General features: G+C 39.4%; 1 protein-coding gene across 19 annotated transcripts in view; it reads right to left on the bottom strand.

Moving 5' to 3' along the window:
- LOC137655695 (ELAV-like protein 1) overlaps positions 1 to 14,254 on the bottom strand; it is a 310,530-nt gene that overhangs the window by 57,405 nt on the left and 238,871 nt on the right. For all 19 annotated transcript variants that reach the window (XM_068389671.1, XM_068389670.1, XM_068389672.1 and 16 more), the window contains 2 exons: positions 9,803 to 9,906; positions 7,663 to 7,816 (listed from right to left, as the gene is read on the bottom strand). In XM_068389671.1, coding sequence (XP_068245772.1) covers positions 7,663 to 7,816; positions 9,803 to 9,906 — 258 coding nt within the window. The remainder of the gene's footprint in view (positions 1 to 7,662; positions 7,817 to 9,802; positions 9,907 to 14,254) is intronic.

The following is a 14,254-nucleotide window of genomic DNA, read 5'->3' as shown; positions in this document are numbered from 1 at the left end:
ACAGAACAACATGCCATTTCTCGCTCATTCAGCCTCGGTCTTGCATCTTTTCTCCTGGCATGTGCACCTCCAGCTTCAGTCCTTTTTGTGCAGAATCACATTTTGATGTAAAAATGAGTAGTATAAAGAACCGGTACATATCGAGTGTGAGTATTAGTGGATTTTAGTATAAAATGTGATGCGTACATTACGCTACCAGACGTCCCAAACAGTCGATGGCTCAAAGGCTTGCATCATACTTCAGACTTATCGAGTAGAACTTCATACGTAAATGGTTAGTGATGTTAAACCAATACTTTTTCTTTTAATTTTCATTTTGTTAGTATACTACTTTAGTGCCTTTATTATATTTACTATACGGTACTGTATACAAAATATGATATTTTCATAATAAATTTTTTAACATACTTACCCGCTGGTTATATAAGAATGGCTAAAGTCCCTGGATGTCCGGCAGAAATTCAAAATCTCGCGGCAATCGCAGATATGCCAGGTGAATACTACCGCCCTCGCGGTAGACAGGCCGAACTATCCCAACCAAATTCAGACCTTCCATGCCCCTTGGTCTCTAGAGGGGAGGAGGGTGGGATTATAACTTATATAACCAGCGGGTAAGTATGTTCAAAAATTTATTTTGTTATGAAAATATAATTTTTAAACATAAAACTTACCCACTGGTTATATAAGAATGGCTGATTGACACCCTTGGTGGTGGGTCAGAGACAGCAACGTAATTGGAAATTCACTTAAGAGTTACATCTAACCAACTTAAGAGGTTCGTACCTGATAAGGAAGCAGACTGCAATGGTTCTCTGCCTCATTCTGTCTGCCATCCTTAGGAGATCCAGCGGTCCACCCAGGGGGTTGATAATCTCTAGGAGCTGTCAAACGGTGCCATAACCTATGACAGGACCTCAACTAATACCCTTGTTCCGGGTGCTCTCTAGGAACAACATGATCACCTGACCAAATCAACAGATTGCGGAAGACTGACGTCCAATCTCCACATACAACCATAAAAACTAAACAAGTTCCAGGAGGTAGAAAAGGGTACTAAGAATTAGGTGAGCATAGTGGTAGATCCTGCACCTACTATTGCATTCGCCGCAACGAATGGACCCAAAGTGTAGCAGTCCTCATAAAGAGTCTGTACACGTTTCAAATAATGGGATGAGAATACAGATTTACTTCTCCAAAAAGTTGTATCCATTATGCTTTGCAGAGAACGATTTTGTTTAAAAGCCACTGAAGTAGCTACTGCTGTAACTTCATGTGTCTTAACCTTGAACTGCTTAAGATCTGCCTCACCACACTGGATGTGAGCCTCTCTAATCAAGAGCCTTATAAAAGAGAATAAAGTGTTCTTCGACATAGGCAGAGAAGGCTTCTTAACTGCACACCAAAGAGCCTCTGAGCTGCCTCTCAACTTCTTTGTTCTGTCCAAATAGAACCTTAGTGCTCTAACAGGGCAGAGCACTCTTTCCAATTCATTGCCCACTACATCATAGAGATTAGCAATCTCAAAAGACTTAAGCCATGGATGGGAAGGACGCTCATTCTTGGCCAGAAAATCAAGTTGCAAGGAGCATATAGCTTTCCCGTCTCGAAACCAATGTTCTTGCTCAAGGCGTGAATCTCACTAACTCTTTTAGCTGTAGCCAAGCTAACCAAGAAGAGTCTTCAAGGTCAAATCTTAAAAAGAAGCAGACTGCAAAGGCTCGAATCTGTCACTCATGAGGAATTTAAGAACAACATCCAAATTCCAGGCAGGCGATTCCTGTTGATGCCTCTTAGAAGTTTCAAAGGACCTAAGGATGTCTTGCAGATCTTTATTGTTGGAGAGATCCAAATCTCTATGCCTGAAAACAGTTGCCAGCATACTTCTGTACCCCTTGATAGTCGAGGAGGATAAGTTATGCTTAGTCCTAAGATCTAAGAAGAAATCGGCAATCTGTGTTATAGAGATACTGGAAGAAGAGACCGAGTTAGCTCTACACCATTCTCTGAATACCTTCCATTTGGACTGATACACCCTGATGGTAGAAGTCCTCCTTGCTCTCACAATAGCTTTTGCTGCCTCCTTCGAAAATCCTCTAGATCTTGCGTGTTTTTCGATAGACTGAAGGCAGTCAGACGTAGAGCTCGGAGGTTTAGGTGGTTTCTTGCTAAGTGAGGTTGTCTGAGAAGATCTGCTCTTAACGGTAGGCTTCTCGGAATGTCCACCATCCATTCCAATACCTCTGTGAACCAACTTCTTGACGGCCAGAAAGGAGCTACTAGGGTCATTCTGGTTCCCTCGTGAGACACAAACTTCTGTAACACCCTGTACAGGATCTTGAAAGGTGGGAACGCGTACACATCCATGTGTGACCAATCTAACCGGAACGCGTCTATGTGAGCTGCCTCGAGATCCCGAACTGGCGAACAGTATGTCTCCAGCCTTTTCGTCTTCGAGGTTGCAAACAGGTCTATGAGGGGACGACCCCATAACCGCCAATAGCTTCTTGCAAACGTCTAGGTGTAACATCCACTCTGTGGGGGAGAACTTGGTTCCTCCTGCCGAGTCTGTCCGCACTCACGTTCTTGACTCCCTAAATAAATCATGTCAATAAGGTAATCCTCCTTTCCTCCACCCACGAGAAGAGATCTTGCTATCTCGTAAAGAGACTTCGAGAGCGTCCCCCCATTGCTTTGCTATATAAGCCAGAGCCGTGGTACTGTCAGCATTGACCTGCACCACTTTGCCTAGGACTAGATTCTTGAAGCCTTTGAGGGCTAAGTGCACTGCTAAAAGCTCCTTTTGATTGATATGGAGGTTTTCTTGCTCTTTTGTCCACAGACCTGAGATCTCTTCCTTCACTAAGGTTGCCGCCCCCAACCCCGAGTTTGAGGCATCGGAAAACAACACGAGGTCTGAGCTCTATTGCTTCAACAAGAGGCCCTCCTGGAGTCTGTGCACGTTGTTCCACCACTGAGGGTGCGTTCTGATGGAATTCGTAATGGGAATGCTTTCCCTGTCGAGGCTGTCCTCTTTCTTCCAATGAGCATTGAGATGAAACTGAAGGGGATGTAGGTGCAGCCTCCCCAGACACACAAACTTTTCCAGTGACGAGAGGGTTCCCAGAAGACTCATCCACTCTCTCACCAAACTGACATCCTTTTCCATAAAGGCACAAGTTTTAGGAGAGCTGATTGAATCCTTACAGGTGATGGAAAAGCCTGAAAAGTCTGACTCTGAATCTCCATCCCCAAATAAAGAATCTTCTGGGATGGAGACAGCTGAGACTTCTTTGAACTCACTATGAGTCCCAATTCCTTTGCCAAATTTAATGTCAGCTGAAGATCCTTCAAACAGCGATCGGCCGAGGGGGCTCTTATGAGCCAATCGTCCAAGTACAGGGAGGCTCTGATGCCTCTTGAGTGCAGCAAGATCTTTGTGAATACTAGAGGGGCTGTGCAGAGACCGAAACACAAAGCCCGGAACTGGAAGACTTCCTTCCCGTACACGAACCTTAGGTAACTTCTACAACTCGGATGTATTGGGACATGAAAGTAAGCGTCCTGGAGGTCTAATGATACCATCCAGTTGCCTTTCCTTACTGCTGCCAGCACGGTTTTCTGAGTTTCCATGGTGAATTTCGAATTCTGGACGTAGTTGTTGAGGGCACTTACATCCAGAACCGGTCTCCATTCCCCCGAATTCTTGGGGACCAAGAACAAACGGTTGTAAAACCCTGGCGATCCTAAGTCCCACACCCTCTCTATCGCTTTTTTTCTCTAACAAGAGACATCTGAAGTCGCATGGCTTGCCTCTTTGGTCCTTCCCTGTATTTGGGCGAGAGAACCACAGGATCTATGGCTAAAGGAGGCTTTGAGAGGAATGGGATTTTGTATCCTTCCTTTAAAACAAAAACGGACCAAGGGTCCGCTCCTCTCTTCTCCCAGGCCTGCCAGAAGTATTTCAGCCTGGCCCTCACTGCTGTTTGAAGGAGAGGACAGTCAGACTCTGCCTCGACTGGATTTAGCTCCTCTTTTCTTGGACTTCTTCCCATCGGGCTTGAAGTTACTTCTTCCGGCAGGTTTACCACGAAAGGACTGAGCAGATTGCGAAAATGAAGCAGTTTCCTTTGGTCTACGGGAAGGGAAAGATGTTGGCAGCACCTTCCTTGCTGTCTTGGCAACCAAATCATGAGTAGCCTTCTGCGTCAGCGCAGCGGCAACTTCCCTTACTATATCTTGCAGGAAAAGCGCAGAAGACAGCGGTGCAAAGAGCAACTCCGATCTCTGAAAGGGAGTGACCCCTACAGAGAGGAACGAACACAAAGTTGCCCTCTTCTTCACAACTCCTGCTGTGAGCAGGGCAGCCAATTCATTTGAACCGTCTCTAACTGCCTTGTCCATACAAGACATAAGTTGAATGAGGTTACTAGTGTCAGTGCCCTTCATTTCCGATACTTTTCTCCCCAAGGCTCCAAGAGACCAGTCTAGAAAATTAAACACCTCAAAAGCCCTGAACATACCTTTCAGGAGATGGTCGAACTCCGACAAAGACCACCACACTTTAGTTTTCCTCATAGGTAATCGACGAGAAGAGTCTACTAGGCTTGAGAAACCTCCCTGGGCAGAGGCAGGAACTCCCAAGCCTAAGACCTTTCCTGTCTCATACCAAACACTGGATTTGGAGGCTAGTCTGGCAGGAGGAAAAGCGAAACACGTCTTGCCAAGAGCTTTCTTCGAATCCATCCACACTCCCATCAATTTCAAAGCTCTCTTAGAGAAGCAAAAGAGTACCATTTTCGTGAACAAGGATGTTTTCGCTGCTTTACCAAGGGTAAACTCCGAAGGAGGAGAACGCGGAGCTACAGGCGTAAAATGGTCTGGGAAAAACTCCGTGAAGACCAGCATTAATTTATTGAGGTCCACCAAATGTTGAGGCGGTTTATCCTCTTCCCCTTCTGAAATATCGTACAACTGCTCCTCCGGGGAGAAAACCTCATCCGGCTCTTCCTCCGAAAATTCAGCCACCGCAGTAGTGCCTTGTTCAGGGAGGCGGCGTTCCTGTGCAATGTGTCAGCGCTGACATGGGGCGCTTGCGTTGTTCAATATTCCCATCTGTCTGACAATCACTAGCCTTGCGTTTGTTGTCACGTTCGGTATGCGAAATGGCATCCAACTGACGTGAGGCGACCAGAGTCAACTGACGTGTAGCGTCATGGATTGGCTGACGCTCGGAGTCATGGGTTGACTGCTGTGTGCCGTCGTGAGTAAACTGACGTGTGGTGTCATGGGTAGCGTCTGGCTGACGCTAACGCTCCGCCGTGTCATGGGTTGACTGACGAGTAACGTTTGTCTGCCGCTGACGCTGACGCTCCCCGGTGTCATAGGTTGACTGGTGTGAGTCGTCACGCTGACGCTCCATATTGCGTCAGCTTCCGTCCTGCCACTTAGCGGCCCGCTCCACCATTTGGTGAACGTCATCGCGTTTGGAAGATTGCCGTTCGGTGGTAAGCGCGATCGATTGATGTTGAGAAGCAGACCTCTGACGAGATGCATCCACCTCAACCTGCCGTTAAACACTGTGATTGGGAGATCGCCTGTACGATAACGCGTCAGTACCGGAGACAACAGGCCGCCTGTGCGTCAATGGGTCTAAAGCGGAAGGCTGACACCCAACCGCATTGCCAACAGCAGGTCGATAAGACAGCATAAGCGACGAGAGTTGCCGCTTCATGCCCAACAGCATAGACCATTTGGGATCACTTTTAGGCGACACGCATGCCGCCTCTTCCAATGCGAATTCGCCTTCTTCATCGCTTCCAAATCGCTCCCCACTTTCAGGAGACGAACCCCAGTCTGACAGAAGCGGCGGTGCATGAACCGTAACACCAGAACCAGGGATCAGCTCCGAATCTGACTGAACCAAACCTTATCCATTTCAGAACCCACGTCCGAGCGTTTCGCAGGCGAACACTCGCCAAGGGACTGAAACCGCTCAGGTGTATCCCAATGGCTACAGCCTGGTTGTTGGGGAGGAGAATCGCGCTGTTGTTCCACTGCGTGCGATTTTCTCTTAAGCAGTCTAGAGGTTTGACGCCAGATCTCATCACGTAAGCCTTCATACGAAGAGGGCGATAAAGCACTAACCTCACCTTTCCTGCCGTGAGGGTGAGCGACCTGTGACACGACAGCAGGAACGCTCGAGGGGACATCTGCGCAATTGATGACGCCTCTCGTTCCCTTTCACCGTTCGACGTAACTTCTCCCATGGGTTCGGGAGCTTGAAAGAGGTCTTAGGCTAGGCGAACGACAGGATTGCGCAGACGCACCCTCTACAACACTCGACACATTAATCGAACTTTTAACACTTGATAGGTCGCCCGTGCGACAGCTTTTAAGCAAATTAATTTCAAACATCATTTGTTTTTTGTCCACCGCTAACGATTCAACTCTTACACCTAGAGCTTGAATAGCGGACAACATATCCCTCATCGTAGGTTCCTTCGGTTCCTGATCTACCTCTACGAGGGAAGGATTAGGATCAATGACATTAGAAACAGGTAATTCTACAGAACGGGAAGAACTGCGCCTAATTCTGTCTCTCTCTAATCTCTGAGTATAGCGCTCATAACCTAACCACTCACTTTCGGTTAAAGAACAACATTCTTCGCACCGATCCCCAAAAATACAAGTTTTACCCCTAAATTTTACACAAATAGTATGTGGATCAATAGAAGCTTTAGGGAGACGAGTATGACACCCTTTAATACATTTCCTATAAACAGGGGAGGGGTTGGCCATATTGAAAAGTTACGAGAGAGAACAAAACAATAACAAGGGTCAAAACTAATCAAATAAACCCAAAACAATAAAGATTTCAAGAAAATATGAAAGAGAAATCACTAAAGCAAAAGCCCAAAACCAAAATACAGTGTACATAAACAAATAAACCGTCCAAAACAAAGTAAGTTGTGAGTGAATTTCAATCATTCCAGCCAGCAATGGCGGCAGAGAAGGTCTGAATTGATTGGAATAGTTTGGCATGTCTACCGCGAGGGCGCTAGTATACACCTGGCATATCTGCGATTGCCGCGAGACTTTGAATTTCTGACGAGCGTCCAGGGACTTTAGCCATTCTTATATAACCAGCGGGTAAGTTTTATGTTTAAAAATCGTATTTTACAAGAGTAATGTAGATATAGGCAACGTGTATAGTGAGTTTGAACGGCGCAAGTCGACCTGACGAAAACAGAGGACATTTACGAGTATTACCTTCACTAATTAACCTGTACTGTAGTGATAGTACTGTCCATATATTACAGTAATATACACTACATTGCAAGTGTTGTACAGTAGATAGATAGATAGATAGATAGATAGATATATATATATATATATATATATATATATATATATATATATATATATATATATATATATATATACTGTATTAGAGTGGCTTTCGCAAAATATTTTTGTATACTGTAATGAAACAGCCACATACATTTGATTAATTTAATATACTTAATGAGACGAAAAAATCTTTGTATGTCGTTTCATAACTTAAGTTTTTCGTATACAGAAACTTTCGTATCTAGAGGTTTTACTACATATTGTGTATGTATGTATATATACAATGTTTTACACAAACTGCTAGAATCTTACCTGTGATATTATCACATAGAATGCGAGAAGTGATAATGGATCCATATGCCCTGAACATTGCTTCTAGATCCTGCTGTGTCATGGATTTGGGTAGACCAGAGACATAAAGATTGGCTCCCTTGATGGCTTCACTGCTCGGCCTTGCATATGATACCTGGTGATATAAAAATAAAATTGCTTAAAATTTTATATTACCATCAAAGGCTTCTAATTAATGGTACTGACACACTATGGGTCATAATATAAGAAAAACTAATGGTGTTAATACAACAGTAATGACAATAGCAATGAGAGCAAACTGATTTCAAGCTACACTCAATCAGAAAGGGTCAAATTGATTCAAACTACACAGACTTGAGAAGGAATTCAGTAATGTGGTCTCCTTACACACTCAATAAGCAACACTTAGAAATAGTATTTATTCATTAAATCATATATTGAAAGGAATTCTATCCCTTTATATTAAAATTCAAAACCATTACTTTCCCTCCATCTATGACCCCTTTCCAAATAAAATACTATAGAGTACTTGCATAACATTAAATACAAGTATAGAAGATTTCAGTCCAAAGAATCTAGTTCACATATGAATGCCATAAAAGTAAATCTAAGTTCTTCCATTACTATAAAATCAAAGTCAAATTAGATGAAATTGTTTCTCAAGGAGCTACACCAGAGATTACAAAATACCTTAGAAAAAGTCAGAGTAAAAATTGTGATGGCAAAGAAAACCTAATTGATAAAAAAAAATTTCAATAATAAAATTGGTTTCCATGCTCACCCGATGTTCATATTGCTGTTTTTGCTGAAGCTTATTCTTAATTGAAGTTAAGTATTTATAATGTTTAAATTCACGCTTAATCTCCCAAAGCATGCTATGTTTAAATTCACGCTTAATCTCCCAAAGCATGCTATTTTTTTTTTCCCGTGACCAAACCTCTAACTAGAAATGAGACTGCACTTTTGGACAAAGGACAAATTCAAAATTGATCGCACATAGCAAATTAAGGATACTACCTGCAAAGTCTAAAGCGTGTTCAAAATATAATAAACATCTCTTACTGGACAAAAACAACTATTTTCAGATGAAATACTTTAAACCATTTCTAACGAGAAGTGCAAAATTTGCCAAACTCTTAGTCTTAATAAAATTTAGCTCTAATGGGGGCAACAACATTCTCCAGATGATTAGATGTTAAATGGACAAAGAACCTCCTTTGAAATGGACTGCCTGAACAGCTTGATTGGTGGGACTACCCTCTCGGACACTGACTGCAGATGGGCCAGATATGAAGATTATATCTCGTGTCCCGAGCAGGGTTATATGAGCTATTGTGATTCAGAGAGAGCCTGAACTTGTTTAACACCGACTAGATCACTGAAAATTGATGAAATATAAAGAATGGCAGGCATAGTAAAGATTATAGAAGTGATAAGAGTGTCATGATTGAAATGGTATGAGCATGTGTTGAGGAGGGAGTGAGGAGGGCTTGGGAGAACTTATTACGGGGAGAAGATCGAGAGGGAGGCAGAAAATTACATGGAAAGATAAGGTGCAGAATGATATGGAGAGCGGAGGTTAGGTGGAAGAGGATGTCTTTGATAGAAGGCACTGGAGAGGGCGTACCAAGCAACCGACCCCTTAATGTAGGGATAACAATGGGAAAGAAGAGCTAGATGCAGAAATGCTAATAAATACAACCAGGAGGATAAACACTTATCACATTCTAAAAGGAGGATACATCTTGATTTTACGACAGCAACAGAAAAAAATGAATAACTTTAAACCAATGGCACTCATAACCATTAACCAGTAGTTTGTTTCATTACTTTACTAGGAGCAAGTACAAAATCTTTTTAAGGAAAATTATTGGGAAATTTCTAATAAATCTTATGGGTAAACACCAAAATATATGAGATTCTGAAGTATAATAGAAGCCATATGAACATCAGGTGAGGCTCATAGAAAAATAAATAAATATTAAGAATCTATATGAAATTACTGGAAGAATATCTAAATAGACCTCTATACTGTAGATGGTTCAACTAATGAATGTAAAATAAAGAATTTAACTTAAAATATAAAGAGGTCTACATAAAATGGCCAGGAGTAAAAGAATGATAATACCAATCTTCTCACCTTGATTGTTTTGTTCTGGAGACGTAGTCCATTGAGCTGGTTGATGGCTCTCTCTGCGTCATCCTGCCTGACATAGTTGACAAAACCGTATCCCAAACTCTGACCTGTTTCAAGGAAACAACAAAAATGGTATGCGTCATTAAACAGTATTTTACAAATATCAATAAATCAAATGTTTGAATAATCTACTGTACGGTAAAAACAATTTCATTGTCTTAACACAAGTCAAAAGGAAAATCACACTTTATTACTCTTAAAATTGCTATATAACTTTGTTTGGAGATACTTATAATGATCCTCCCTAGGTCATTGTTAGATCCCAATGTCTTTCGAGGTAAATAGGGTAGGATGTCTTGTAGGCTAGCAAGGTTAAGCTTACAATGTATGGAATATTGTATGTAAAAACAAAGGTATGGACCACACATTATATACAATATATCAAATGAAAAAGCTAAAAATGTAATTCTTGTATGGTAATAATTTAAAAACATAAAATTCAAGATTATGCATATTCATTTTAAGACCTGTTCTTTTCCACTATATGCTGTATGCATTATGTATATAAAAAAAAACATAAGAGAAACTAAATGCTTTATACTAAAAGGGGAAATGATTTCACAATAAGACAGACTAATCAAACCATTAAGGCAATGCACAAACTTTTTACTTTTTGTAAGATTACTTTACATTTTTACACCTTTATGACTACTTTCATTTACAGATTTGAATTATTAATAAATCTAGAATGTCCAGTGATAAAATTTTAAAATAAGCATTCTCTTATCAACAATGTCTATTAATAATATTCATAATCAAGATTTTCATAATTAAAGTACCAAAAAGAGTAGGAACAGAAATAAAATATAAGGTATTTTGAAATTGTAAAAATATTCTCTCTCCCTCCAACAAAGGAAATCAAAGACCACAGTCAACATCAAAATCAAACCTTTTAACAATTGAACCATGGAAGGACTACAATGTGGAAAAAATATCTACACAAAATTACTGCTGCTTATACCTACCAACAAGGTCCTTAGAATGAACATTTGCTGCTCCAAAACACAAAAGCTAATTCCACTTTACCTAGCATATATTCTCATTTCAATACTAAGGTCCTCATAATATTCCAAATCATACTATAACAAAGATTTTTTCATCCTTCAACATTAGACAGACCCACCTACTCAATTAAGATAACTTTTCCCAATTTCTTATCTACACTTTCAATCATTGGCCCAGATTTCACTTGTAAATTCAAGATGGCTTAACCCCTTCACCCACCTCTTAACTTTTACCAATCATTGAAATTCATCCAGATCTTTAGTATACAACTTGCTCCTTTCGTGGCTTTAATTTTATATTAACTCATCCCTCATCAATTACATACACAGTACAGTATACATCTGTGTATCATACAACCAACATAATATTGCTTCACTATGTACATATCCCGTGTATCATGAGTGTTACCTTTTCAGGAGGCTAACCCAAGTTGTTTGCCATATGACTCGCAAAACAATCGTTAATTTTCTTTATTGTCGTCACCTTAACAAAAGTTAACATTTTATAGTAATTTGTTTATCACAGTAATTTCCATTAATAAATCATACATGGTATACATATATAAACAACTTACAGAATTGTTATTATGTATCATGTAACCATCGTAGGTTCGATAAAAGTTACTCATCACTTATTGTTGTTAAATTAATACTGTACTCCATGATACTGATGTTGATAAGTCTTAAATCTTCTCAAGGGAGAAAATAGAAAAGGCCCGAACAACTGAACAGTTATGAATAAAATATTTCCAACCAAAATTCAGATATGATAAAGGAATATTTGTAGCCAGTCTGTCATGTAGGTAAGACAAAACGAGTGAACCTTGTGATATTATTACTTATATCTTGAAGCTACCAGTTTTCGTCTTTTGCATCCAGATAGAGTATGTATTGTATAGAAGTAGGCCTAGCCCTGCAGTTTGGACTTCGTGAATGGTGCAACCTCTAGAAATTAGGTCTCCGAAAGTCGCACAACGCAAATATACAGTACATCTTAACATAAGTAACTCGTCAAATGACTACTAATGTATTGGAAACGTCCTCGCCTGCCAATCTGTTCGAGACCCGCTCAAGCTCGCTAGTTTCTAGCAGTCTGCAACACCATCATCTTTGTGAACTACAGTAAGGATTGGGGGTTTGGGAGAGCCTATAGGTTTACCTGCTGGGTTATCAGCAGCCATTGCCTGGCCCTCCCTGGTCCCAGCTTGAGGGGAAACGAGGGCTTGGACACTAATTTTTTGTACATGTGGTCAGTCTCTAGAGCATTGTCCTGTCCCTCAACTCTGCCATTCATGACCAACCTTTAAACCCTACTAACTCATTTATTGGGTATCCATTTACGTTTGAAGATTAGTTTTGCCCTTTCCCCTCATAACTTCTTTAATAATACAGCTATTTTAATGTTATTCTCTCTCAACCTATTAACCCCAATTTTCATTGCCAACAAAACAACTGAAAATTGATTTTACTACCCCATATACCTACCAACATTTTCTATTCTTGTGTTACTAGAATACAGTAACAGATACTGTAATCCACTTGATGGTGTAACTACAAGAAACCTACAAATATCCTGTTTACACCGTTTGGCCAGATCACCACAGTTGCATTTCATATTAACAATAATAATAAATCTAATCTTCACTACATCTTTTTCTTCAATTCTTAACCATCTGAGACTTCCATGAATATATTACCTATCTTTTTTTTTTCTTTTTAAATATTAAAAAAGTTACCTATATTTTCTGGATAACTTAAGAGAATGAAATACGTATAGTTGGAACCATGTGGGTTGTATGAAGCTTACAGAGGTTTGTCCATCACATGAGCACATAGGTCAACTTATTTTTGCTTCCTGTTACTTTCAGTCAAACTGTAACATATATACTGTATATATATAATAAAGTATAGACAACCTATTCAGGTTTCCACTCTTATGAGAAAATGCCCTGATTTTTCTTATAGGAATTTTCCTTTAGATAAAATGGGTTTAACGTATTTATCAAAAACAACAAAATGATTCCGTGAAGACCCCAATACCAAAAAGAGCCCTATTATATATATATATATATATATATATATATATATATATATATATATATATATATATATATATAAAGGCTTATTTTCTTATTTATATGAGTTCCACTCAATGTTATTAAAAAAAAATACAATCATAGTAAAAAAAAAAAAAGAACATTCTAAGTACGACATGGTTTTCAACTGTTTAAAGTGTCTTTTCATGTTCATTAGGTTTTTGTCACACCAGACAAATATCGAGATCAATATCACCAAGATTGAATTCCTTTGATCTTAACTATTTTTTTTTTCCCTCAAAAAATTTCTATCAGGAAAAAAATACCATAATCACTTTTCCAGGCTATCTTTGACTTCTAGCTATTCATCTTTGCAACTGAAATAAAATGAATTTCATAAGTTTAATAGCTTATATACTGGGTAGGCAATTTTCATTAATCTTTCATAATTTCTCTATATAACTTCATTTTAAAGTCTCTAACACCATTGCAAAGTACAACTTTTCCCATAATTATTATTTCGCCACAACCATTAACTAAGACACGTAATTTAAAAATAAAGACATTCGAATGGAAGTTGCTGCCTCAGAAACCAGCTTGGGTTGCAGGAAAAATGTAAAAACTTCCAGCAGGTTTTATATATTACCAGAGAAGTTTAAAATGCTCTTATGTTTAAGCTGTGTATAGTAATGTTTGGCTTTAATTCTTCTAACAACAATCTCTATCAACACTACTCCTTTCAAGGAAAAATTTTCCTTCTGACTCCTAACTTCAAAATATTTCGAACTCTATCCCAGTTTGACAATTAACAATTTTCCCATGTACCAATACTCGGTTACAACCTGAACACCTACTTGTTTCTTTCAATCCTTTAACCTCTCAATTGCCCATCTTACCCTCTCAACAATCACTTCAACAAGTATTCTCCAACTTATATCAATTCCCTCTCCTCAAGAAATATCTAGATTTAAATCTCTTCTTTCACATTTTCTATATGACACACAGTTTCTAGAAACAAGAGGCCTGCATTATTCCCTGACATATATCATACTATGACCAGAATGCCTGAAAACTTTAAATCAATCAATCATACTATGATCATAGGTTTACTGGCATACACTGCTAAATGAAAAAAATTCTCAAATCATAAATCAGAGACTATTATTTTCAATATATACAATAAATTATATATATATATATATATATATATATATATATATATATATATATATATATATATATATATACACACATATACACAGTAAGCCCTAGGGTTAAAAAGATCTGTTCCTACGATGAAGCCAAAACATTCAAATACAGTACCATACTTAAAGTAACCCCCCAAAAAATAAATT

This window comes from Palaemon carinicauda, chromosome 16 (assembly GCF_036898095.1).
Source record: "Palaemon carinicauda isolate YSFRI2023 chromosome 16, ASM3689809v2, whole genome shotgun sequence".
NCBI lineage: Eukaryota > Metazoa > Arthropoda > Malacostraca > Decapoda > Palaemonidae > Palaemon > Palaemon carinicauda.
The sequence above is the reverse complement of the archived record's forward strand: the minus strand, read 5'-3'. Positions and strand labels throughout refer to the sequence as shown.